We start from the raw sequence: 27,829 nt of genomic DNA, 5'->3' as shown, positions 1-27,829 counted from the left end.
GTTCCCCCTGAGCTGCGCTTTGTCTGCCTCCCTTACTCTACACTGGGAATCACCTGTGCTGCCTCAGCATTTAACCCGAGATTTGCCTGCTCCATTTCTGCTGGGCTTCCACAGCATTTGAACAGAGGTGTCATCCAATAAATTCTCTTCTCGTGCTGCCTGGAAGCTGACACCAGTATTCTGCTGGTGTGATATAAGTAGGACCCATAATTTGGGGGAATACACCCAAAAGAACATTTTTATGTTTAGTGGACAGGAAAGAAACTGAAAGGTGTATATAAGTCAGTCGGGTGTGCCACAAATCACTTAGCTTGCAGATTGAAATCCTTAATGACATTCGCATTAAAAGTTCTTGTTGCCAAATGTTTACTTTTTTTCTTCAGAATTGTCTGCATTAATAATGAATAACTCCATTTGGAAGTTATGTACATGAAGTATTGTTCTCGTGTCACTGCCACAGACAGCACCGCCATGCTAGGTGTGAGAGAGCACCCTGCAAATGAATTCATAGAGCAGCCCAGTTTCTTGCACTGCTAAGAACTATGGGATATCTCATCAGAATTCCATCCCAGCGTACGGACTAGTACAGCACCACTGGATGCAGTTATGTAAATCTGGCACAGGTAGCAGTTTTGTAGTGGGGATATTCCACCCAGACTATATTAACTGGTTTAACTGCAGTGGAAACCACACTCCCTGTTAGCACAATAAAACTGTGGCTGCCCTACGTCCGCTGATTCAGGCTTGCAGAACTATAAACATAGATATTTGGGCTCAGACTGGAGACCAGGCTCTGAATGTCTGCATTACAATTTTTAGCCTTGCAAGCTTGAGTCAGCTGACATGGGCCAGCAGTGGGTGTTTTATTGCAGTGTATGTCTGAGCCCAGTTACCATTTTCTCAATGGCTTCTATTACAGGGCCTAGGTGTGAAGTCTTCCTTTTGTCCCACTGTTTTTTTCCACTTGGCTAGTCAGGCCATTTGAGAGAACGTTGCTGTGATGTTTGCTTCCTTATTTGGTAGCTAGACCTATTCAGGCTTCCTGGTTTGCAATTGCAAGTCTTGTGACTAAGGGGACATGTGCTGAAATCTATACTCTCCCTGACATTCCAATAATATCAGAAATCCTACACCTAAAACATTTGGGGGGACAGATCAGTATTTATTACTAAGCACTCCCACATTGGTCATGGCATATAATAATGGTAACTTGTTTAGTAATTGTTAATGATTTTAAGTGGTTGTTCAGTAGTTCATAGGCTAAAAGGAGGATACTGTCTTCCATTTACTTTCAATTATCGTTTGGAATTGGGTAATACTTTGGAGTAAAGTCCATATTGGCATGGGGATTTATTTCTGATAATACCTGAGAAGATAAAATATTTGATCTGTATTCAGAGTAGCAGCCATGTTAGTCTGTATCCGCAAAAAGAAAAGGAGTACTTGTGGCACCTTAGAGACTAACCAATTTATTTGAGCATAAGCTTTCGTGAGCTACAGCTCACTTCATCGGATGCATGCAGTGGAAAATACAGTGGGGAGATCTTATATACACAGAGAACATGAAAGAATGGGTGTTACCATGCACACTGTAACAAGAATGATCAGGTAAGGTGCACTGTTACCAGCAGGAGAGAGGAGGAGGAGAAGAAAGAAAGAAGAAACTGGAAGAAAAAAAAAAGAAAAGAAAAAAAACAACAACCCCTTTTGTAGTGATGATCAAGGTGGGCCATTTCCAGCACTTGACAAGAACAAGAATGTGTGAGGAACGGTGGTGGTGGGGGAAATAAACATGGGGAAATAGTTTTACTTTGTGTAATGACACATCCATTCCCAATCTTTATTCAAGGCTAATGTAATGGTGTCCAGTTTGCAAATTAATTCCAATTCAGCAGTCTCTCGTTGGAGTCTAGTTTTGAAGTTTTTTTTGTTGAAGAATTGCGACTTTTAGGTCTGTAATCGAGTGATCAAAGAGATTGAAGTGTTCTCCGACTGGTTTTTGAATGTTATAATTCTTGATGTCTTATTTGTGTCCATTTATTCTTTTACGTAGAGACTGTCCAGTTTGGCCAGTGTACATAGCAGAGGGGCATTGCTGGCACATGATGGCATGTATCACATTGGCAGATGTGCAGGTGAACAAGGCTCTGATAGTGTGGCTGATGTGATGAGGCCCTATGATGGTGTCCCTTGAATAGATATGTGGACACAGTTGGCAACAGGCTTTGTTTCAAGGATAGGTTCCTGGGTTAGTGGTTCTGTTGTGTGGTGTGTGGTTGCTGGTGAGTATTTGCTTCAGGTTGGGGGGCTGTCTGTAAGCAAGGACTGGCCTGTCTCCCAAGATCTGTGTGAGTGATGGGTCGTCTTTCAGGATAGGTTGTAGATCCTTGTTGATGCACAGGAGAGGTTTTAGTTGGGGGCTGAAGGTGATGGCTAGTGGCGTTCTGTTATTTTCTTTGTTGGGCCTGTCCTGTAGTAGGTAACTTCTGGGTACTCCGCTGGCTTTGTCCATCTGTTTCTTCACTTCAGCTGGTGGGTATTGTAGTTGTAAGAACGCTTGAGAGAGATCTTGTAGGTGTGTGTTTGCTTCTGTCTGAGGGGTTGGAGCAAATGTGGTTGTATCGTAGAGGTCGGCTGTAGACAATGGTGTAGTCTGGATGAAAGCTGGAGGCGTGTAGGTCAGTATAGCAGTCAGTAGGTTTCCGGTATAGGGTGGTGTTTGTGACCATTGCTTATTAGCACTGTCGTGTCCAGGAAATGGATCTCCTGTGTGGACTGGTCCAGGCTGAGGGATTTTTTTTGTTTTGTTTTTTGTTTGTTCTCTCTCTCTCTCTCCTGCTGGTAATAGCACACCTTACCTGATCACTCTTGTTACAGTGTGTATGGTAACACCCATTCTTTCATGTTCTCTGTGTATATAAAATCTCCCCACTGTATTTTCCACTGCATGCATCCGATGAAGTGAGCTGTAGCTCACGAAAGCTTATGCTCAAATAAATTTGTTAGTCTCTGCGGTGCCACAAGTACTCTTTTTCTCTTTGATCTGTAGTTACTCATGTTAGTATCTACGCCCTGTGGCTTTGCTTAATATTTGTATATAGTATGCCAAGAACATTTTTACTCCACTTGCCTAGCCAGATTTACATAATCACATCCTGGAGTAGTGATAGCTGAATTATTATTTTGTAAGTAGCAGCTCCCTACTGAATTTGGGTAATGTTAGCTGTTTTAAGTAAATGCTAAGATTCTGATTACCAGATAGAAAAGGAGTACTTGTGGCACCTTAGAGACTAACCAATTTATTTGAGCATGAGCTTTCGTGAGCTACAGCTCACTTCATCGGATGCATACCGTGGAAACTGCAGCAGACTTTATATATACACAGAGAATATGAAACAATACCTTCTCCCACCCCACTGTCCTGCTGGTAATAGCTTATCTAAAGTGATCATCAGGTGGGCCATTTCCAGCACAAATTCAGGTTTTCTCACCCTCCACCCCCCCACACAAATTTCACTCTCCTGCTGGTGATAGCCCATCCAAAGTGACAACTCTTTACACAATGTGCATGATAATCAAGTTGGGCTATTTCCTGCACAAATCCAGGTTTTCTCACATCCCCCCCACCCCCATACACACACAAACTCACTCTCCTGCTGGTAATAGCTCATCCAAACTGACCACTCTTCAAGTTTAAATCCAAGTTAAACCAGAACATCTGGGGGGGGGGGTAGGAAAAAACAAGAGGAAACAGGCTACCTTGCATAATGACTTAGCCACTCCCAGTCTCTAAGCCTAAATTAATAGTATCCAATTTGCAAATGAATTCCAATTCAGCAGTTTCTCGCTGGAGTCTGGATTTGAAGTTTTTTTGTTTTAAGATAGTGACCTTCATGTCTGTGATTGCGTGACCAGAGAGATTGAAGTGTTCTCCGACTGGTTTATGAATGTTATAATTCTTGACATCTGATTTGTGTCCATTTATTCTTTTACGTAGAGACTGTCCAGTTTGACCAATGACCAGATAGGAACAATTGTTGCATGCAGTGTTGTTGTAGCCATGTTGGTCCCAGGATGTTGGAGAGACAAGATGGGTGAGGTATCTTTTATTGGGCAAACTTCTGTTGGTGAAAAAGACAAGCTTGCAAGCTCCCTACAGACCAGGATACACCAACTCGAAGTGGTACAAGACCCTGCCACAACAATAGATGCAAAATCTACAGACAAATCTCCATTGCTACAGTTATCAACCCCTGCACAACACACTTTTCAAGATCCATGGGTCTACGCATGCCTGTCACAACCTGTAGTGTTCCTCATCCAGTGCGCTAAATGCCCCAATAGCAACTGGGTGAAACCAGACAATCACTACGATTCTCAAGTGAATTCACACAGGAAAATGATAAAAGACAAAAACACCCTATCGCCTGTGGGTGAACGCTTTTCACAAAGCGATCATTCTATACCTGACCTCTCAGTCCTCATCGTCAAAGGAAAGGTGCACAACACCTTAAAAGATGACCCTGTGAGCTTAAATTCATAATTTTGCTAGACACTAAAAATCTTAGGGCTAGTCTACGCTGCTGCAGGAGCGCTTTAACGTGGCTTGTGTGGTCGCGGCGCAGCGCTGGGGGAGAGCTCTCCCAGCTCCCTTAAAAAAACCACCTCAACGAGAGGCACAGCTGCCAGCGCTGGTGCACTGTTTACACTAGCGCTTTACAGCACTGAAACTTGCTACGCTCAGGTGGGTGGCTTGGTTTTTGTTTACACCCCTGAGCAAGAAAGTTGGAGCGCTGTAAATTGCCAGTGTAGACAAGCCTATACACTGAATAGAGATACTGGATTTATGGCTTGTTACAACAATCTAACCCACTAACAACCCCCCACCCTCTTTCTTCCCTGTGACTGGACGGGTGTTAATTGGCCACTTCACCTTGAATAGTCCCTTGAAATGTGTTAACTACTTACGGTAAACAAGCGTGTCAAATCTTATGTTTAGCAGTGACCGTTTGAGTTATGCTGCATCTACACTAGAAGTGCTACAGCGGTCTAGCTTCACCAACGCAGATGCGCCACTGTAGCGCTTCTGGTGAGGAAGTTCTAAGCTGATGGGAGAGAGCTCTCCCGTTGGCATAGTTACTCCACCTCCCACAAGAGGCAGTTCTCTCGCTGATATAGCACTGTCTACACTGGCGCTTAGGTTGGCGTAACTCTGGTGTGGATTATTCACACCCTAAGTGATTAAATTTATTCTGAAGTAAGTTCTAGTGTAGACAAGGTCTTCATTTCCCAGACCTGAAGAAGAGCTCTGTGTAAGCTTGAAAACTTGTCTGTCTCCCCAACAGAAGTTGGTCCAATGAAAGATATTACCTCACCCGTCTTGTCTTTCACAGGAATGATCTTAGTATTTTTCCCTTCTTCTAATGAAGAAAAATAAGTAGGTCAACAAGAACATTTAATAATAGGTAGCTGAATTTGGAGAAAACTATCTTAATGACAGCTTGACCAAAGAGGATCATAAGATTATTTTTCTCTTCTAGAAACTTGAAAACCATTAATAATAGTGTTCTGTAATTCAGGTCATACAAGGTGATCTACCTCCCTATTATGTTTTACATTCATTTGTGTGGATTTGGTACTGTGGCATCTTAGAAGAATGTTATAGAACAATATAACTTGATTGGAGCAATGTGTAATATGCTATTAGTAGTACAGAATTCTGTTCGGGAAAGTTAGGGGAAGAGAACTCAAAGTGCCCCCCTTCCTCCCTGTAAGTCAGTCCTGACTGAGAGAGGTCTCCAAATCTAATAAGGTTTTTCAAATTTATAGAAAGTACTTTAGGGTGTAATCTGTAATCAGTGGTGCTATATCAGTAGTCTCTTCTGCAATCTTTCTCGTATTGGGATCTTTTCAGTAATGGAGAAAGGGACTCAATTGCTAGTGCAAATAGGATTGAAGACAGGGTGTGTCTCATACTTAATTGATTCATACATTAGTCAGACACATCTTGGTTTATGTGAGCAGCACTAGGGAATTTGTAAAAGGCGTCACTTTTTGCTTAAGGCGTCACTTTTTTTTTTTTCCAGTGAGTAGAATCTTTCAATTTTAACATCAGCATTGGATGAGTAGATCTGGTAAATTTGAAAAATAGTTATGCAAAGCTAGAGGGTGCTATTAGTTATATAAAAAGTAATCATTAAAAATTTATTCATTATGACTTTTTTCCCCTGTTTTTTTCTCTTTTCTTCCTCACTTTTCTACCTTCCCCTCCTCTCTGATGTCTCAATTTTTGACCACTCCGTGTTAGCTTACAGAATAGTATTTTAAGTCTAGTCTAGTTTGTTAAAGGTGAATCCTCACTTTAAGAGACTACATTGGTAGTACATCTGATAACAGGCCTGTTTTGCACTTTTGAGTGCAATAGTCAGGTCAGCCTAACCCCAGAGTAGATGTGAGTAGGTCAACAGAAACCTTTTTCCATTGACCTACCAACTGTCTCTTGGAGAGATGGATTTACTAAATCAATGGAAAAACCCTTTCCATTGATGTAGGAAGCATCTACACTACCTTGCTGCAGGAGCATAACTGCAGCTCTGTACATGTAGCAGCTGTAGTGTAGATATGCCCTCAGAGACCAAAGTAGAATGAATGTTTCTGTTCTAACAATTAAAAAAACCAAAACTCCAACCTTTATTTTTATTTTTAGGAGTCAGGCTGCTGTGTTCTAGCTGAATAAGCATTGTGTATTTTTAGATCTGCTGATCTGTATGCTTTGAATGCAGCCTTTTTATTGAAAATACATCTTTCATCTGGCTATATTTTTCTTTCAGTTTTCAGAGTGTGTGTGTGTATACTGGACTGTTTCCTACACCACAAAACTACTAAGCAGCATGTTGCTATCTGCAACAACTTACTTTTTGTTTTTCTTAGAATCTGCTGAGTTTGATATAAAACTATTTAACTCTTTTTATATGCTGGGACACTTCTTGGCTTTTTTCTGTGTTGGATGTTGCACTTGATGAGGCTTTAGCTTTTTCAGGACGGAGTATAATTTTCCAGCACTTACACTATTCCCAGAAGTACTACTATTCAGAACTTCTTCCAGTGATCTCAGAGTTCTTTACAAACATTAATCTTCCTCACTTTAGTGAGGTAAATATTTTCCTTGTTTTACAAATGGGGAACTGGCCATAGCGGCAGTCTGTGCCAGAACTGGAAATAGTAACAAGTTCTCCTGAGTCCCAGTTTGCTGCATTAAGCAGAAGTTCATTTTTTCTCCTATGTAAAAGTGAGCTGGATTCTGTTCTGATTTTCACGTTACCAGCAGACTAGTTAGTAAATTGCAGTTGTAGGTGCAGCTTCTGCCCAGTGTTCATACAGGTGAAATCATTTTTAAAAAAAACTTAGAATCAGAGACTTGATTTCAAGTTTCAGGGTTGTGTGTGTGTTTGGCAGTTAGAAGAATCTTCCTTGTATCCAACCTTGAAGTTCCACTATTGTGTTTTTTCTCTGGTATCAGCTGTGATAAAGTTCTTCCTCTACTTTGGTGGGTCTTGTGCTTATTGGCGGATTTGCTCGCCTTGGAGCTTCACGGCAGCCCTCAGTTTGGCCGTTTTAGTGAATCCACAATCCAGGTCAACTCTTGTCTGACCAGGAGTTGGGAGGTTTGGGGGAAACCCGGGCCTGCCCTCTACTCTGGGTTCCAGCCCAGGGCCCTGTAGAATGCAGCTGTCTAGAGTCCCCCTGGAACAGCTGTGCAATAGCTACAACTCCCTGGGCTACTTCCCCATGGCCTCCTCCCAACCCCTTCTTTATTCTCACCATAGGACCTTCCTCCTGGTGTCTGATAATGCTTGTACACCTCAGTCCTCCAACAGTATGCATTCTTACTCTCCGCTCCTGGTGCCTCTTGCTCCCAGCTCCTTACAAGCACACCACAAACTGAAGTGAGCTCCTTTTTGAACCCAGGTGCCCTGATTAGCCTGCCTTAATTGATTCTAGCAGCTTCTTGATTGGCTGCAGGTGTTCTAATCATCCTGTCTGTCTTAATTGTCTCCAGAAGGTTCCTGATTGTTCTGGAAACTTCCCTCTTATCTTACCCAGGGAAAAGGGACCTACTTAGCCTGGGGCTAATATATCTGCTGTCTATTACTCTCCTGTACCCATCTGGCCCGACCCCCTGTCACACAGCATAAATAGGAGGCAGGTCTAGATCCCAGGAACTGAGCCCACTGCTCTAACTAGTAGACACATTGCCTCTTCTGTCTACTTTTTTAGTTGTCAGTCATACCACACTTCTTGACGAGACATTCACTAGGAGTGTCTGATGTGAGAAGGCTTGTACAGGTAAAAAAACATCTCGTGCCTTGCCAGGGGCGTACCCCTTACAATCCACAAATCAGGTTTGGGAACCCCTGCTGTAGATACTCATTTAATTGATTTTTACCGCTTGTAGTTATGAAAGCTTCCAACAGTAATTCAAAGTGCATTATAAAATTCTGAAACCTGTCATCCTTGATGTGAAAAGTTAAACATGAGCAACAAGTAGTCTTTAAGTAAAATGAGCTAATTATAAGGTTAAGTCCTGAATGCCCTCCAAAAGCAAGGGTAAAATGGGCATTCTGCACAGAAGTAATTTATAAAAACTTAAAAGAAAACCGAGTGCTGGTTACTGCTGTTATACTTGTTGTTTTGGGCATTAGTGCATAACCCTACAATTTTCACATTCCTTAGAAAATACTAGCAGTTAACTTTAAAGTGTTAATTAGCTTTTCTAATAATACATATATCTAATATTCCCTTTTTTTGAGTGAACATTGCTAAAAGACTGTCCAACAGTAGGTTTAACTAGCCATAGTCAGACGGGTAATATACAAACTTCCTTGCGCTACTTTTCTAGTGCTGTTCGATCAGCAACACCCATGCTAACCTGGATTTGGACATCTCTTAAGGATAGTTTTTTTTCCTGTCATGACAGATGGAGTGAGTACTCTGATTCTAATAAATAGAGACTAGGAAAAGATAAATCCTCCTTTATGACCTGAATGGAGCTCCAAAACGGAAAGGCCAATATAATTGTACTATATGTACATTTTAAGAATGTTTTATTAAACAATTCTAAGAATACATTGTTCAGCATGTGAAACTTGCTCCTTTGAACAGCACTATTATTCTTATAGGCCAATACTGCTATTCTGTTTTATATATATTTTCTCTTTAAAGCTTAGCTTGGATGTAATTAAATATAACTACATTAAAATAGTGTTGAGTTCAAGACTCAAAGCCAGAAAAAAAAATCACAATGTAACACAGTGAATTTCAACCTATTTGGGCACTACAGCAATTTTGGATACTGTTATTAAGCCTGTGCTTCTCTTGTAGTAGTGTTGTTTTAACGCCTAATAGGTGTGATCATAATGGATGCTTCACTGCTGCTGTGGGTCTTTGGGTCAGTGAGGAGAGAACATAAGGGCTAGACTGAAGGGAACTGGGAAGATGTAAAAATGATTGGAGGTGAGAGAAATGATATAGTCCCAGTAACAGGCCTTTACTTATCATATTAATACCTTCATGTGAACTCAGAGTAGTAATGTAGAATAACACAAACTAGTATAATACAAATAATTTCTGTATTAAACAGTTAACTGGAAATTGAAATTCAAGTTGAAACCTGTGCTATAAAGTAAATCTCTGAGCAATCTGAACTCTCAAGGACACATTGAAGGAGAAGAAATTATAGTACAAGGAAAGAAATGAGGCTGAGTTAGGTATGGGGGGAAAAGCCTCAAAATAGTCTTGGAACCTGTATGAATATAGGGATACAGTTAACTACAGATAGGACACTGTCTGCTCTAATGAGAGCTGTCCATGCAGAGAGGAGTACCATGCTACTCTAAGTTTGAATACATCTGTAAAATAATTTCACATTTGGAGGTAAGAGATCCATGAGACTGAATACCATTCGCTAAATGTATGCAAGGTAGTTACTAAGGAAGCACACAAATTATGTGGTGGTCATTACTTTTTGAATACAGTAGAATCTCAGTTATCAATAAAGCGTGGTTGGGAAACTCATGAGAACTCTCAGCAACTGAATATGGAAGTAAACAGCACAGCTTTAGGTTCAGATTTGTTCTGTAATTTAAATTTGTGTTTAAAAACAAAACTAAACAGACACAACTTTAAGATCTTTTAATGTGCGTGTTATAAAATCCATAAATGCTGGGAATCACACGTTTCTTACAACAAACTTTGGTGTTTGGACAAGTGAGGCTCACCCACTGTCCAAACACCCTTTGGAAATAAAGATGTCTACACATCAAAGAAAAACCCGCATCTGGCCCCTGCTAGCCAACTTGGGCTCATGGGGTTTGGGCTCCAGGCTCAGAAGTATACACAGAAATCAAACTGCCCCACTGCCTGTATTTGAAATGTCAGATCTATAGAGATGCCTGTATGCTGCTGCATATGTGTTATACTTTTAACTGATTGTTATATAGTCAATGAAACCATCTGACTGTATAGAGAAACTGAGAAAATTTGGATGCACCCTTATTTAAATATTGATAAATAGGTACATAGCCTGCAATGTTTAGGTGTAGTGCATAGTTAGTTTACTAATTTAAACACTTCATCTGTGTTACAGCTAGGTCTTAATTTTACAGTGTGGTTATCATTTGGTCCAATACATCAAAAGTAAGAATATCGTAATTAACTTTTCAGTGGTAGCAAATCGTTTACATGCTTTTAAGCCAAGATGTTTGTTACAGTTTCGCGAACTCAGTAGAATCAGATTATATTTTCAGGCATTTTGATATTTGATATATCTGAAGTTCACCATATTGCAATAATATAAGTGATGTATGGTACACTGAATAACGTTAATGTCCAAAAGACACTATAGGGCTTGAATCTGGGAAGTATGGATGCATAGTTTTCCTCATCTATGTAAAGTAAAAATATTTTAAAATCTGCATATTCCATGTGTGACTCTGAAAAGTTCTGTGTAATTTGTCACTCAGGGGTAGCTTTTTCACGTCCCTAAGGGACGTAACTTATACCACATAAATCGTAGTGTAGACATAGCCCTAAAAACTTGTTTTCTTATTTCATAAAAAATATTCTTATGGAACTGGTGAATGTTGGACAGAGAAGAGCAAACTTACAGTAACTTGCTGCGAAAGGCTGACTCCATTCGTCAACAGTGATAAATATAATTTAAGGAAAAGTTAAAATTTTAAGAAATTGTAGTTTCTCTCTTGATGCTCATAGGAGGGTGGGGTTTAATATTGCACATTCCTTTCATGCACACAGCTATGCGTTTGTAAATATTTCTGTTTTCATGAGGATGTTTTTCCCTGAAGTACATAAATAAGGTTAGGGTTGTGCTTTAAACAGTAAGATATTTTAGAAAAACATTGTCAGTTTCAGGCTTGATTTAAGTGATTCAACTCCATTGGAAGTCTCAGTTTGTGCCTTTAAGACTACTCTTAAGAAAGGTATTTAACCAATATTTCAGTGGCATTAATCATCACATAGTATCTTAGACTCACTATTGATGGGAATATTAATAACATAACCCGTTTGCTTTTTGTTTTGTAGGTATACAAAACTGGGATATGCTGGAAATACAGAACCACAGTTCATCATTCCTTCATGTAAGCATTTGTTTACACATGCACTAAAGTTCATGGTCTGTTTATTTTTAAAATTAGAAAGGTGGCCAGGAATACAGAATCACCATGCACAGGGCTGGAAGTGGAACGTAAGCATTTGTCCCTGGGCTTTAGGTAATTTTCCTGAAAATATAGCCTCAATTTATGCAGAAAGTAAGCTTCATTTAAAAGCAAAACAAAACCTAGCCTTTGAGGTTGAAAGGCTGGTAAAGGAGGCTGACTTTAAAGTAACAGTAGCACAGGTATGGTTCACCTTTCAAGAGACCATGTAAATATTTCAAGTTGTGACCATATATAACTGGAGAAAACCGCCTAATTTACAACTTTCTGGTATGTTTTCATATCTTCAGTTCTTTTGACCTGATGTATTTTCCCCAGACTTTTTCAGTGTTTCCATTAACAGTTTCCCAACTTAAGTTTTGCAAATGGTACTTGTAGAAACTGATTTTTTTTAACTTTCTTTTTTCGTGTAAAATTTACATCTTTATTCCATCCTCTTCATGAAGGGGTTCCCGGTGATTGTTGCCAAACTGGAGTAGAATGTAGAATTCAATTAATTTCCTTTTGGAAGTCCATCTAGAAGGTTAAAAGATTTGGCACTATGTCATTGATCACCTGGGTCAAATCAATCAAGTATCAATTCTTGGTAGAAAAAACTAATCAGCACAAATGAATTTCACTGAATGAGTACCAAATGGAAACAGGATAAGAAGCAGTAGTGCTTAAAAATTATTGTTGCAAAATAAATATTGTGGCTAGTTTGGGCTGTCTTGCTTCTTTGGCAACAAAATACTTGTATGGGAAACTAAGCTTGATGCATTTAATATTTCTTACTGTTCCCCTGATTTACTCCAGTACTATAGATCCATTTCTTTTCTATGTGGGTTTTTAATTTGAACTATCCACCTTTTTTTGTTTTGTTTTTGATCATTTTTGCTTTTTTTATGTTTACTTGATATATCCTCTCCAGTGTACTATCCTCAGTTTTGCTTTTCCCCTTAAACCTTCACTTTCGATGTTGCCTTGTCAGTACTGCCTATTTCACCAAAAACTAGTAACTGCTAGCCAGTTACTTCCCTTTAGAATTTTAATGTTAAGTGTGTTGTGGAAATTGCTATTTCTCAACAGGACATTGAGAACAGTATTTAGGAGCTAATGTTGGATTTACAGAAAATGTTGCTGAACAAATGCCTTTAACTGAATAATCCACTTGTCATTCTTTTTGCATTATAATATTAAAGATAGACTTTTCACTTCAAATATGGACATAAATCTACTTACATGGATTAGAATATTTAAAACTTGTATTTGTATACTCCCAGATATTCAGATGTTTCTTCTATTTATTCTTCATGCATCTCTTCTTCCTTGCTAGTAATTCTAACATGATCATAATGGTCTGCTTTAGACATTAAATACTGGAATGGGAATTACCTAAGAGATAAGCAGGGAAATTATGTAACCGGTCATCAAGAAAAGAGGATAGTGGCACATATATATGTTAAATCTTTGAGGAAATAATGGTTTTTAAATATCCATGAATAAGTTCAGTTATTTGTATATCAAACACAAAAATTACCATACTGTGGAAATAGCTGCAGTCTAAATGGGACTGCTTTTGAAAGTATCCTAGTCTGCAACACTATCATTTGATGAAATTAAATATTTCGTCATCTGTCCTTTAGGCCAAATTATATAATAATTACACTAATTGCATAATAAACTAATCCACCACCCAAAATGGGGTAAAATAGAATCAGTAATCAACATTAGATAAATTTCAGCAGTACATATACATAAAATCATACTGAAATAAGCGAGGCTTTCTTAAAAGCTTCTATATTTTTAGCTTCTTTCACTCCACCTTTGCTATTTTAATTTTTTTTCTTTTGACTTTAAATATTGGCTATTGCTCTCTGATTCTTTAGGGGGGAAAAATGCTTACTATATAACCAGTTTGAGCAGCATTCCTTCCCTCTTGATCAGTTGTTTCTCTTTCCTGATCTCCCACTCTCAAAGAATATTTTTCTCTCCCACTGTTCCTTTATATTGATTTCCTGCTTAATTCTGAATATGCATCTGTACTGCACAAGGAAACTTGCTAGAAAAATTAAGTAAATGTGAAATATTAGGCCAACTGCATTGGCCAAGAAGACTGTTTTGTCCCTGTTGGAGTTCAGTGGTTCATTTTCTTTCTTTGCTGTCTCCCAGCTATTTGTTAATGTCCAGCAAACCTTCTTCTTTCTTGTCTTTAATTTTTACTGTGCGATATATGTTCAAAATATCAAGTAATTGATATCCCTCCAGAGCAAGCACTCCTAGTTTCTTGTGTCCATATCAAAATATTTTTTGTATGAACACAAATTTTAAAGACTCATTCTCTTCTTTTTCCAGTTGTTATATTTAAAACAAATGGCCCCATCAGTTTTTGAGCACAAAAGTCAGTATGACACAAATACATCCTCTTTCTTCTAAAAGCTTTTCAATCTTGTGCTGAACAACCAAAGCCAACTGCTCTCTGATACTGCTGCAGAAGTTCCCATCTTCGAACACCATGGTAACCTAGTTCTTTCACTACTCAGATTTAATTTCCAGTTTGTATTGTCACAATGTGCTGCTTTTGTAAATTGCTTCTTTTTTTATTTTCAAATGTTGCCCAAAATGTAGGCTAGTTTCACATTCAACAAGAAATATGGAGTCATCCTATTTTAGGTTGGAGCAATGGTAAATCACTTTAAGTGGAAAAACTCTGGAGGCTTATAGCAAGTGGTGGTGTCTGTCTCAAAACTGTTTTTAAGATGTCACTGCTGGGCAGCAAGAGCCTTCTTAACCTAAAGTATCAAAGAGCTTTATAATAGAGCTCTTAAAAATGCTTGGCACAACTCTTCCTTTTATGTGTAGCACAAGATTGTCTTGCATCCTCCTATTTGAGTTGGACAAAATTTTCTTCAGAGAGTAAATCTGCCAAAAAATATGCCCCCCCCCCCCCCCCTTTTTTTGGGAAGTAACACTTTTGAAATAAAATGTTTGCTCTTGAAACAAAATTCAAAGCCTTTCATTCAACCTGAAAGATATTTTTTTTATTTTTATTTTTTTATTTGGCAAGAAAAACAATCAATCCGTTTTGGGTCTGAAACAAACTGAATATTTTAGAGATCGCCCCCCCCCCCCTCCCCCCCAGTTCAGCCACAGAACAGAAAATGAATTATTTGCTCAGTTCTACTCCTATTGGGTGCTTTTCTCCCTGTACCCCTTACCATCTATGAGTAAGCTACTATAATTTATAAATGTATAATACCATTCATCTCTTTCTGTCTCACTCTTAGTTTCAGTCTTGGCTCTTCTATGGTTCTTGCTGTCTCTGTTGATAATTGATTTGTCTTCTTTCACTGCTCTGAGGAGCAAAGTAGGATTCAGTAGTAAATGCTTAGGATTTTTATGACGAGCAAGTGCTCAGTTAAGATCCTCTGTTCATTAGCAAAAGTCACTATCCCCAAGTGGTTGGATTAGGATTTTTCACACGTTGCTTCAGCATCCTTCACTATTATTTGTCAATACCTTCACAGGTCTAGGTATTGACCAATAATTGAACACCTTTTGACTTACATATGGAAGTGTATATGACACCTGACTTCAGGAGAGGGTTTAATTTTAAAGGTGATCTGCAGGGTTGAAAAATTTACCAGGCACTCGCTAACCCAACTAGCCAAATCAAGCTGCAAAAGATTGGAGGCGAAGGTCAGGTGCATGGTACCCTTACTGGATCAGGCCAATGATCCATCTACCGAGTATCCTGTTTTTGATATTGGCCAGTACCTCAAGCTTCAGTGTGCAAAACCCCCATAATAAATAAAGAAGGTGCTATAAGGGAAAGTGTCTTCCTAACTTTCATTCTTGTGTTGTGATAGAAGGTAAAGAAGAATACTTGACCGATCTTTTCAATAGTATTCATTATTTTGTATATCTCCCTCATGTCCCCTCTCTAAAAGATAAAGAATCTTAATATTCCTATCTCTCTCTTTGTGGAAATCTTTTCTCCCCAGACTTTAATTGCATTTTTGAATCCCTTCTTGGTCTGTTAATGTCTTGATGATGAGGTGTCTAAAACTAAACTTCGAGTTCAATCAGAACGAAACATCCATTTATATAATGGCATGGTGTTGAAAATATCTTTATCCCATTCTTTATACATTTTTAGTATCTTCTCTGCTTTTTTTTTGAATGTGGGTGCACATTGAACAGATGTTTCCTTTTTTCTCCTGTCTTTCTGGCTGCTGAGTCGTTAGTTGAATGTGGAGGTAAAGTAGTCCATTGCCAGTTGAGGCAAGTCTTCAACAGGTGGAATTAACAGCGAGTTTATTGACTCTGCTAAAATACTAACTTCTTCTTTGAGTAGTATCTCTAGGGGTGCTCCACTTCAGGCGCTCATGCATCTCTTGAGCTCTTGATCAGAGATTTTTCAGTTAGCTGTGTCCATTCGACCTGCGTATGCACCCTTTGCCTCCTCATGCCAGACACCAAAGCTATGTAGGAGTGTGGTGTGAACCACCTTCAGTTCCTTCTCCACTGCCTCAGCCTTAGACTGAGCCCGAGTATGTCCAACTTGAGCATGCCTTGGCTTTCTATATTTCTAATAATTGTATAATAAGAGCCCATGATCAGCTTCGGCAACCATGGCCTTAGCTGCTGCTTCAGTACTGATCTCCTATTTAGTACCGCAGGAGTTCAGATATACTAAGGACCTCTTGATAACAGATTAACCAGAGTCTCTGCTCCTCATGGGTACTGAGGGTCTCTTGGTACCAAGACTCTGATCTCTGGACTACCGTCCTCCAGTACCACAGGATTCTCCAGTGAGGCCGCCGCGCCCCCCCCCGGGCTGCTTATCGGCGACAATTTACCAGACCACTGGTACCGTCTCATAGGGAGGCCAGAGTTGTATAGCCCTCTCCTCCCCAGCCAGCCCCAGACAGGAGGAAATATTTGAGGAGCAGGAGGCTAGGGCAGATAAGGAGGCCACCTCTCAAATTCCTACTTCATCCTCACTTCTGGACAAGATGGTTATGGTTCTGCCACCATCCACAGCTGATGATTTTTTTTCCAGTAATTTCATGATCTCAGAGAGTGACTGACACTTTTCAGATTCCTCTCAGAGGTGTCAAGAATTCACAGCAAAAACTGATGGTTATCCTGCAGTCAGCAACACCCCCAGAATAGTTACCCATCAATGAGGTACTCCTGGATCCAGCTATACTTCCATGGCAGACACCTGACATTATTCTGCCCACATGTAAACAGGAAGATGAAAAGTATTATTGTCTTTTTGTTTTCCCACCTCCCACACCTAATTCTCTGGTGGTGGATGTGGTAAATGAGCAGGGTAGTCAGTATTTCAGTAAGTCTACTCCATATGACACAGACCAGAAAAGGCTGGATATCTTTGGGCCAAGGGCTTATTCTTCAGCATTCCTCCAGTTCAGGATTGTGATTATTTGGCAGTCATGCCCACATATAATTTTGCAAATTATAACCGGTTCACAGCTTTTATTGAGCATCTCCCACAAGATCATAGGGAGCAATTCCAGTCCATCTCAGAAAGGCGGTTGGTGGCCATAACCACTCTTCAAACATCCTTTGATGCTTCATACACTGCTACCAGTTGCATCTTTATGACGGTGGTTATGCACAAGGCATCATGGTCATTTCTTGGGGTTTCCAAGAGAAGTACAGAACACCAGGGAGGAGCTCCTCTTCAACAGTTGCAAGCTGTTCTTATAAACCACAGATGAGTTCTTGAACACTCTAACAAATTCTAGGGCTACTTTTCAATCCCTGGGCACATATACACCTACAAATAAGAAAAGGTTTAGGAGGTCACAGACTACCTAGAGACTGCATCCTGCTCCGTTTTCCAGGTCCCATAGATCCACCAAACGCCCTGGAAAGAGGCGTAAGTTTAAGAAAAAGAGGGCTGCCCAACTGCCTTCCATGACCACCTAGCCATCTTCGAAGCAACATTTTCGTTGGCTTGGTCAAGGATTTGAATCTTCCCGCACTTTTGTATTCACAGCTGCTCCTACTAGCCCACCTCCCTGCACTTTGGAGACTGCCCTGCTTACTTCCAACATGCCTGGAGGTGGGTCACTTCAGATAAATAGGTCAGAGCATTAGGCTACACGATACATTTTATATCACACCCTCCCTTCCTCGTCCCTCAGAAGTCACCTCAAGTGGAGCATCCACAGGGACACCACTCAAAGAAAGTTACTCATTCTGCACAGTAATTGTGGTTCTTTGAGGTGTGTCCCCCTATGCATACTCCACTACCCGCCCTCCTTCCCCTCTGCTTTGGACTGTTCCTTAGGGGTGTTTGGGTAGAGAAGGAACTGAGGACAGCTCACCCACACACCCCTATATTGCATGAGGAGGCATGGGCCAAATGGATGCTAACTGAAAATCTTCAATCAAGGGCTCGAGAGGTGCATGTGCTTCTGAAGTAGAGCACCCAGAGGGACACACATCTTGAAGAACCACAGTTACTGCACAAAGTAAGTAACCTCTCTTCCTGCATTGTATGCTTTGCATTGCACCATGTTCATATTTTGTTTTTCATGACTGTGTTGTATTATTCAATCCTAATAGTGTTTCATTATAGGTGGCCTTTCAAATGGGATTTTTAAGTGTTCTATGCAGACTCATTGTACCTGCACCGAAGCTAGGAATGGTAAACTATTTCCAGGTGGCAATGTTTTAATCCAGAATATAAAGCTTTGAAGTATGACAGAAGTTTCAGGATGTACAATCTACAATGTCATTTGTATATCTGTTGCTTATTAAAGGTATTGCAATCAAGGAATCGGCAAAAGTTGTTGATCAAGCACAAAGGAGGGTTACAAAAGGTGTGGATGATTTAGACTTCTTTATTGGGGACGAAGCAATAGAAAAACCAACTTATGCAACAAAGGTATTAAAGGATAGTTCTTCTTTATGAATTTAATACTTCTAAAAAATCCACTGTAAAATAAATGGTTTCTCATTGATCCTTAACTGTAAAGAACTCTTTATTTTTCCATTTTTAACATGTACTTTTTAAAAGAAAATGATATTCATATGTGATTTAATAGTCAACCAGTTCTGGTAACTTTCAAAACATTTTGTCTTCATTTGGGAAAAAAAGTACGTTAATTTTTTTCTTTGAAGTAACACTGGAGAGTGAAGCACATTTGTTTACTGTCTATCTTCCAGCATAGATGAGTACTTAGAAAGACTTCAGAATTTCAAATTATTAATCATTCTGCGGTAGGAAGAACTTACAGCACAGTGTTCTTACTGTGTAGTTTGTCGCCACTTTCAGTGAATTTTTTTTCCTGCACTTACAATCAATAAGACTTCTTATTTTAAACTTTCCAAATACATACTGATGCATCTGTTTTAACAGTGGCCTATCCGCCATGGTATAGTTGAAGACTGGGACTTGATGGAGAGGTTTATGGAGCAAGTTATCTTTAAATATCTAAGAGCAGAACCAGAAGATCATTACTTTCTTTTGGTGAGTACAAATTACTTCCTGTTTATGAAAGAATATGTAAGAATTTTGTGTTTATTACACAAAGATCCTTTTATGTAAATAAATCTTTAAGCTGCGCCACCTGTGTAGGAAGTTAAAGGTTATGTGCATTGGCTGAAGCCAAGATGGTCTGGCTGCTTCTCTATATGTTGCTGCTTTATTTTTTATGAGCTTTAAAAGCAAAGGAGTGTCTGATCTACAAACTCCTGTTCTTCCTTTTATTTCTATTGCCCCAAACTTTCTCTGTTGCAACAGCTCTCCATTGAAGTGAATAGTGATGTCATGGAAACTACATTTTAGGTAAGTATTTTTCCAGTGATGCAGTAGCAGTCTGTGCGCTGTGTTAATAGCAGTTGTATTAAAACGGAACAATTACTGTATCATTTGTATGCAGTTGCTGAAAGTTTCATTTCAGTTGCCGTTCTTTTTACAGAGCCTGTGGAAACATGGATTGTAAGTCTATTCAGTGGGATTTGTTTTGCAGCTTTGAGTAGTTGACATTTTATGGTTGGATTTGGGGCAAGTTCTGAGCCTTCTTAATTCCTCAACTGTTGCTGAAAGCTTTTTCTTGGATTTTGAGAGTTGAATTTGCTACACAATTTAGTTACAATTAACTTGTCAAGTTGCCCACAACTTCAGTCTTTTTTTACAAGACTCTTTTTTTTTTTTTTTTTTTAAAAAGAAATGTCCACATATAGAAGTTAAAAACATAGGACTGGAAAGAAATTTCTGGATCATTAAGTTCAGTCCCCTGCTATCACAGGCTGCTCTGTTATTTCATCCTGTTCATGAATTCATCAACCTCCATTTTAAACCCAGCTAAGCAATTGTTCCCACTCCTCTTAGTAGGAGGCAGTTCCAGAATCTCGTTCCTCTGATGGTTAGAAACTTTCTTCTAATTTTCAGCTTAAATTTTATTCATGACCAATTTATAACTCTTCTTGAAAATTTCCCCTACTTATTTATAAAAAAAAAAAGGTAAAGGCAGAAAATGGCTTTAGTATCACAACCGTAGTTTGTTCCATGAATATAGAGCCTGAATCTGCATCCACTAACCAACCACATTGAATCTCATTGAAATCAGTGGCACTTCAATGAGGGTTGCAGGTTGAAGTCCGTATTCCTCCTCTACTGGAACTGTAGTGTATGCCTACACAAAAGCAACTGGTAGCAACAAATATTATGTTTGTTTGTTTAAATATGCCTCACTCATATAACATTCAGAATGCATACTTTCAAAGAACAAAGAGAACTATAGTTTGTAATAAGTCCAAGTTCACTATAGTAGCACATCATATGTATTCTGTCCCAGTCTCTCTTTAATATAATTCATTCAGATGGTAACAGACGATCTTTTTCAGATATTGCCTTTGAGAAGAAAATAGAACATAATATCTATGTTCAGTTAGATGAATTGCTGAGGAAAAAATAGCCTTTTTGTAATTGGGGGTATCAAAACAGTTGGAATATACAACAGTCCTATTTTTGGATGATAGTGCTATATTCTGTTAATGGATACAATGTTGCAGTGAAATAACCAAGATAAGAGGACACCAATATATCTTGGTAAATTGCGGCAAGAATTAATTTTCACATCACTTTGTGTTCCTGCATTGTCACATAGAGTGGTATATCCCTATGGTGCAGTTTGCATTAGTCTTTCAGCCTTCATGGGAATTGACAGGTTTACTAAATTAAACAGTTTGCTTTTTAAAGCACAGTGTGAGTGCCTGCTATTTGTACTCCGGGTAAATTATTAAGCTCACAACCTGAAAACTTTTCTTGGTGTGTTTTAAAATCTGAATAAATGCAACTATTGGATTTGAATTGATTTTAAAAATCACTTCTGTCATACAGACTGAACCTCCACTAAATACTCCGGAAAATAGGGAATATACTGCTGAGATAATGTTCGAGTCTTTCAACGTTCCAGGGCTGTACATTGCTGTTCAGGTGAGAAGGCAACTGTTAAGTGGAGGGAAGGAAGGATGATTTTTCTCAACTTTAATTTAAATAATCTTTAAACCCAATGAAAAAATTGTGCATAATTCTAGTGGTTGGAAGATGTTTTGGAGTTTGATATTTGGGTCAGAGGTTTTCATGGGGTGACTGGCTCAAATCCAGTCTAGTGGTCAAAAATACGTACTCCAGCTAGCAGCCAAATGATATTATGTAAAATTAACTGGTGGTTTCAACTCAGTTTGTGAAGGCCAGGTTTCACATGAGAAAACACACCATAATAAGTAGCAATAGGCCAAGAACAGAAAGTTGTCTTTCATGTCTAGAGGTAGCCCTTTGGATGGGAGTATCTCTGTTTTGCAGAACTTGCATTGCTGTATTTCTGTGCTGTGCCTGTTCTGTGGCTAGAAAACATTAGGGACAGGAACTATCAATACTTTTTTTTTTTGTTGGTTTTTGTTTTGGGAAAGCTGTTTTATATAGATATTCCACCACTCCACTGTTACTTTCCAATCCATAAATTGTACTAATGCACACAAATTAGTGAATTACACTGAAGATTATTCAGAGAGAGATTTGTAACTTGAGCTTTAGTGAAAAATTTTATTTTTAGAAAGCATTGATGCTGTTTCCTTAGGAATTTTTGTTTTAGGAGCATGATATAGTTTATATTTGTTTAAGGAGATGGAACACAATAGCACTTAAGCAGATTCCCTTTAGAAATCAGTTTCAATTTTGTGATTATGCTTTTTACTACTGGACAAATTCTTTCTTCTATCCTGGTGTATAATCAAATATGCAAATAAATATATAGGTACTAATTTGCCATTGGAGAAATCATACTGACTCACATATAGGTTCATCTAGATTCCTTCACATTTTCTATTAGTTGTTCATCCACGGGTCTAGACCCATCCCCTTCCTCCAAAATATAAAGTGGATGTTCCACTTCTTTCATTCAAGCTTCCTTGGAGAGATGTTTTTCTTAGTACCGTGTCAGGCAGCGACCTTGATATTCAAACATGCATTTACCATTCATTTGTATAAATGTGTAGACCTCTCCAAGTGGCACCTATCATATGGTTATTTTCTGCCAGTAGTGTCCTGCTCTCCAATTCGAACATTTAAAAAAAAAAAAAAAAAAAGTCTTTAGTGTGTGAGGAATACAGAGGATGATGTATTTTGTCTCCTAACAGTTTGAAGTTCATTTCCTCCAACGCTTCAGATAGTAGAAATACAATCTGATGTTCCTTGCTTGTGTAAATCACTTAAGTGGAGGTTCGAACAAGAATTGATGTTTAAACTTGCATCCTTCAATGAAATCAGTGGAACTATGCCAGCTTACACCAACAGAGGATCTAGCCTAGTGGTTTTAGGGGTCTACAGACTATGTCTCAGAGGTCTGTGAAAGATGGTTGTTACCATAGAACAGTGGTTTTAATCTGTGGTTCATGGACCCCTTGGGACCACCTCCATTTGAAATTTTTTAGGGGTCCACAAATGAAAAAAGGTGGAAAACCACAGATCTGCCCCTTAGTTTATAAGTGTATTTGCCTATAAAAGGAAACTAACTAAATGCCAAACTCTAATAATTCTAGTACTTTTGTTTAGAATGCAATACATCTTCAATTCCCTTTTCAGTACATGGTAATTTATGCTACATTAGTGTCAAAATACGATGTACTTGTTTTGTTTCCATTGTGCTGTAAGGGAAAAATGAAAAGTGTTCAAATATTGAGGGCTTAGGTTATTTTGCTTCAGTTGTGTTTAAATAGACTTTGCTCACTTTGGCTTTTTTTGTATCTTCATTCAAAGGGTATAAAACATCAGCTGTAGAGGAACCTCAGTATAGGCTTTATGCATCAATGTAAAACTAAGGTTCAAATTCTGCTTTCTCTTTTGCAAGGCTGTCCTTGCCTTAGCTGCATCTTGGACATCAAGACAGGTAGGAGAACGGACATTGACTGGCACAGTTATAGACAGTGGAGATGGTGTTACTCATGTAATTCCTGTGGTAAGTATCAAAATATCAAAGCCGCATAATGTAATGCTATATCACGCATTGTAACCTTGCTGAAGTGAACATTGATATGGGTGGCTTTTGTTGTAGTTAAAACATGACTGTTACTGAATGACCTCTGGCAACTCTCACCTGCAGCCCTCCTATGCTAAGGTGCTGAGAACTGCAGAGCACTCTCGTTTCCTCATTAAAAGTCAGTGTTAGTTCAGTGTCCTCAGAAGCTCACAGAACTTGGCCCTTACTCTGAATCAATTTTGTCATCTGTAAACTAGAACCCTAATATTCATGTACATCAAATGTTCTATATTAAGGTCAGAACTTCCACTTATCCAAACTGTTAAATCAGAAAAATTACAATTCTAGTTATCATACAGCAAAGATCAAACAGGTAGGAAAATTCCTACATGACTCAAATAATAAAGTTGGTTAACAGACTTATAAGATCTTAAAAATAGAACATATAATTATTTTATTTTATAACTAATGTATAATTTTATTAAATGTCAAAGTGTTGTTTTTGCTGTAGGCATGCAATGCAATTTACAGAATTGCACACTGAAAGTTTTATAATTGGAGTATATACTAGTTTTCTTCTCCAGATGAATGGAAATACATCTCTTTTCATAGCTGTCTTTTGAGGAGAAAATGGGTATCTGGTGTTTTGTAGGACCAGTCTTACAAAATAAAGAACTATGTAAATGAGCTTACTAATTGTAAATTAACAGTACGCTCATTTGCTTGATTCATTATATTGGAAAGTTACATTGGTTATGATCTAAATGTGCTTTACAGTTTTTCATCTCAGCTCAGTGAAAAATACTATGTAAAATATTTCAGATTAGACTCTTATTAGAGATGGTGTTTTTCTGCTAAGGCTTATTAGATTACTGAAATTTCAACTCTTGTAATGGTAAGTTAGGTTATTTTTATTATGCTTAATCGGTTTTAAATGGCTATTAAAAGACAGCAGAACTTTCTTAATATTTTAACTTAAATAGATGAACAGGTTGTACGTAATTTTTTTTGGTATCACTTGGACAGTTAGGGGACGATATATTTACAAAGGAGTTTCTTATTTCCAGCATTTTTCAACCTTTAGCATACTAAAGCAAATACCCAGGATGTAGGCTTGGACCAGCCAATTGACTGGTCAGCTGACCATATACTTGACTCTTGTCAAATATTCCGTCAAAATTGCCCTGATGTAGGCAGCAGCTACGTTTTTGGGTGCATGAGGGTGCCATCTGTTAGCCTACTGAACTGTCTTGATCACTCACTTCTGTAATTCTTTCACTTTTCTTTAGAACTTCATTTCATTGTTTCACAATTCTCTGAGTTGAAATAACTTAGTTAAAAGTACTTTTTATGTGTGTAATTAGGCATAAGTATCTATCTTAGGCTAAGCCTATTGGCGACCATAAAGTCTTACTCTTTTTTTTGGTTACTGTTCTAAGAAATTAGTGCTTTAAAGTATTTGACAGTTTTCACATTTATTTGACCAGTCAGTTAACTAATTATTTTTGGACGGGTCAAATGCCCATCTATACTCTAATGTAATGCAATAGATGAAGTACTAAAAATGTAAGTAGATGAAAAGGAATTGATAGATGAAAATGTAGTCTCCGCAATGAGACAGACATACATGTAAATATTCATTTTGATCATTTTTAGTTAAAAATACACATTTTAAGTATGGGTTTGCTACTTACAAAATGTTTTAGCTCATTATTAAAATTTCAGAGATCATGCAGAACTTGAAATAGTTAAGACATTTCAAATATTTTAAATACTGTAAAGAGTACTGCATATGCTGTACAAACAGTATATCTGATAATAGAATAATTTAGTCTTCTGGTTTGATCTTCTTTTTTAAAGGTTGAGGAACCTAATCTCCTGTTAAAACATATGCAATTTACAAGTTAATCCACATGAACACCAATATCCTATCACTTACGATAGAATTAAACACCTGCCTCCCCTATCCTTCTTTATGACAGGTGAGGATAGGGAGGGTGGAATCATAGAAGATTAGGGTTGGAAGAGACCTCAGGAGGACATCTTGTCCAACCCCCTGCTCAAAGCAGGACCAACACCAACTAAATCATTCCAGCCAGGGCTTTGTCAAGTCAGGCCTTAAAAACCTCTAAGGATGGAGATTCTACCACCTCCCTAGGTAACCTATTCCCATGCTTCACCACCCTCCTAGTGAAATAGTGTTTCTTAATATCCAACCGAGACCACCCCCACTGCAACTTGAGACCATTGCTCCTTGTTCTGTCATCTGCCACCACTGAGAACAGCCGAGCTTCATCCTCTTTGGAACCCCCCCCTCTTCAGGTAGTTGAAGCCTGCTTTCAAATCCCCCCTCACTCTTCCCTTCTGCAGACTAAACAAGCCCAGTTCCCTCAGCCTCTCCTCGTAAGACATGTGCCCTAGTCCCCAATCATTTTTGTTGCCCTCCCCTGGACTTTCTCCAATTTGTCCACATCCTTTCTGTAGTGGGGGGCCCAAAACTGGACGCAATACTCCAGATGTGGCCTCACCACTGCAGAATAGAGGGGAAAAATCACTTCCCTTGATCTGCTGGCAGTGCTCCTACTAATGCAGCCCAATATGCCGTTAGCCTTTTTGGCAACAAGGGCACACTGCTAACTCATAGCCAGCTTCTCTATCCACTGTAATCCCCAGGTCCTTTTCTGCAGAAAAATGCATGAGTTATGAGGAGAGGCTGAGGGAGCTGGGATTGTTTAGCCTGCAGAAGAGAAGAATGAGGGGGGATTTGATAGCTGCTTTCAACTACCTGAAAGGGGGTTCCAAAGAGGATGGCTCTAGACTGTTCTCAATGGTAGCAGATGACAGAACGAGGAGTAATGGTCTCAAGTTGCAGTGGGGGAGGTTTAGATTGGATATTAGGAAAAACTTTTTCACTAAGAGGGTGGTGAAACACTGGAATGCGTTACCTAGGGAGGTGGTAGAATCTCCTTCCTTAGAGGTTTTTAAGGTCAGGCTTGACAAAGCCCTGGCTGGGATGATTTAACTGGGAATTGGTCCTGCTTCGAGCAGGGGGTTGGACTAGATGACCTTCTGGGGTCCCTTCCAACCCTGATATTCTATGATTCTATGAGAACTGCTGCTTAGCCAGTTGGTCCCCAGGCTGTAGTGGTACATGGGATTCTTCCGTCCTCAGTGCAGGACTCTGCACTTGTCCTTGTTGAACCTCATCAGATTTATTTTGGCCCAATCCTCCAATTTGTCGTCTTCACTCTGGACCCTATCCCAGCCCTCCAGCATATCTACCTCTCCCCCCATCTTAGTGTAATCTTCAGACTTGCTGAGGGTACAATCTATCCCATCATCCAGATCATTAATAGAGATGTTGAACAAAACCGGCCCCAGGACCGACCCCTGGGGTACTCCACTTGCTGAATGAAAAATGATAAAAATGATGGACCAATGTGATGTGCTAAATGCCATTTTGATCACTTTGCTGGACTTTGCTGGTCTCCTCCTCTCATCTCTTTTGCCCGTATAGATTGTAAACTCTTGCATACTTAAGTGCCTACAACTCTTGAGTGCTATTGAACAGTAGTGGATGAGAGAATGCCTCCCATCATTCAATGGCACTCACTTTCTCTGACTTAAGGAGCAAATAGAGAGTAAGATGTTTAAGTGCTGACAGAATGGATGTGTCTGGTCCCTGTTGCCTGTAAGAATGGTAACCAAATGCAGGGCCTCAGAAATGGAGCGTAAAGAGCTATGAATAACGGGAATGTCCTTAGGACTCCATCAAGGGTGCAAGATTATGAGAGGGATTGTGTGTGTAAGTGTAACTCTGATAAATCTGAATTGTGGTAGTGAAGACCCGATCATGTAAGGATGTGACTAAGCATTTTCAGAATCGCACTCTATATGCTTCAATAAGTAACTATTTTTTTCTGAAGCTGATGAAAGGCATTTTTTTCTCCTTCTCCAAATTAATGTTACTTCCAGGCTGAAGGCTATGTGATTGGCAGCTGTATCAAACATATTCCAATTGCAGGACGAGATATAACATACTTCATTCAGCAACTGCTGAGAGAGCGAGAAGTAGGAATTCCTCCTGAGCAATCCTTGGAAACCGCTAAAGCAGTGAAGGTAAAATGAGAATTCATGAATGGCAGAGTTATACCACAATATACATTTATATTAAAATCATATTAAAAATAACTCCCTTCTTAATGATACTCTTTTTCTAAATGAGACTATAAATGTTGATATTTAAATACCTAAAATATAACATAATATTAATATACCAATGTCCGTCTAGAACCATCTTTTCCCCTGAGAGTAACTATTGTAATACTTAACTGGAAACTCTCCTGGTGCTATCTGTAAAATGAAAAGCCATAATTGCTTATCGTTTTTTGATTCACACAATGCACAGTCAACCTGTAGAACTCGTTGCCAGGGGATGTTGTGAAGACCAACACTATAACTATAAATTATTTAGTTTCATGGAGGATAGGTCCACCAGTGGCTATTAGTCAAGATGGTCAGGGATGCAACCCCATGCTCTGACTGCCCCTAAGCCTGTGAAGATGGGACTGGACGACAGGGAATGGATCACTC

General features: G+C 39.0%; 1 protein-coding gene across 3 annotated transcripts in view; it reads left to right on the top strand.

The window, feature by feature from the left end:
- ACTR3 (actin related protein 3) overlaps positions 1-27,829 on the top strand; it is a 53,523-nt gene that overhangs the window by 17,406 nt on the left and 8,288 nt on the right. Inside the window, exons 1-7 of one of the 3 annotated variants that reach the window (XM_073305262.2) lie at positions 11,604-11,657; positions 18,145-18,223; positions 18,515-18,639; positions 19,114-19,224; positions 21,100-21,195; positions 23,108-23,215; positions 27,212-27,355. In XM_073305262.2, the coding sequence (XP_073161363.1) occupies positions 19,153-19,224; positions 21,100-21,195; positions 23,108-23,215; positions 27,212-27,355 (420 nt within the window). In that variant the 5' untranslated portion in view covers positions 11,604-11,657; positions 18,145-18,223; positions 18,515-18,639; positions 19,114-19,152. Of the gene's footprint in view, positions 1-11,601; positions 11,658-18,144; positions 18,224-18,514; positions 18,640-19,113; positions 19,225-21,099; positions 21,196-23,107; positions 23,216-27,211; positions 27,356-27,829 lie in introns of those variants that run through there. The other 2 variants (XM_073305260.2, XM_073305261.2) reach the window with 2 other exon arrangements.

The sequence above is a fragment of the Lepidochelys kempii genome, chromosome 11, assembly GCF_965140285.1.
Source record: "Lepidochelys kempii isolate rLepKem1 chromosome 11, rLepKem1.hap1, whole genome shotgun sequence".
Classification (NCBI taxonomy): Eukaryota; Metazoa; Chordata; order Testudines; family Cheloniidae; genus Lepidochelys; species Lepidochelys kempii.
This window is presented reverse-complemented; position numbering and strand designations above follow the sequence as displayed.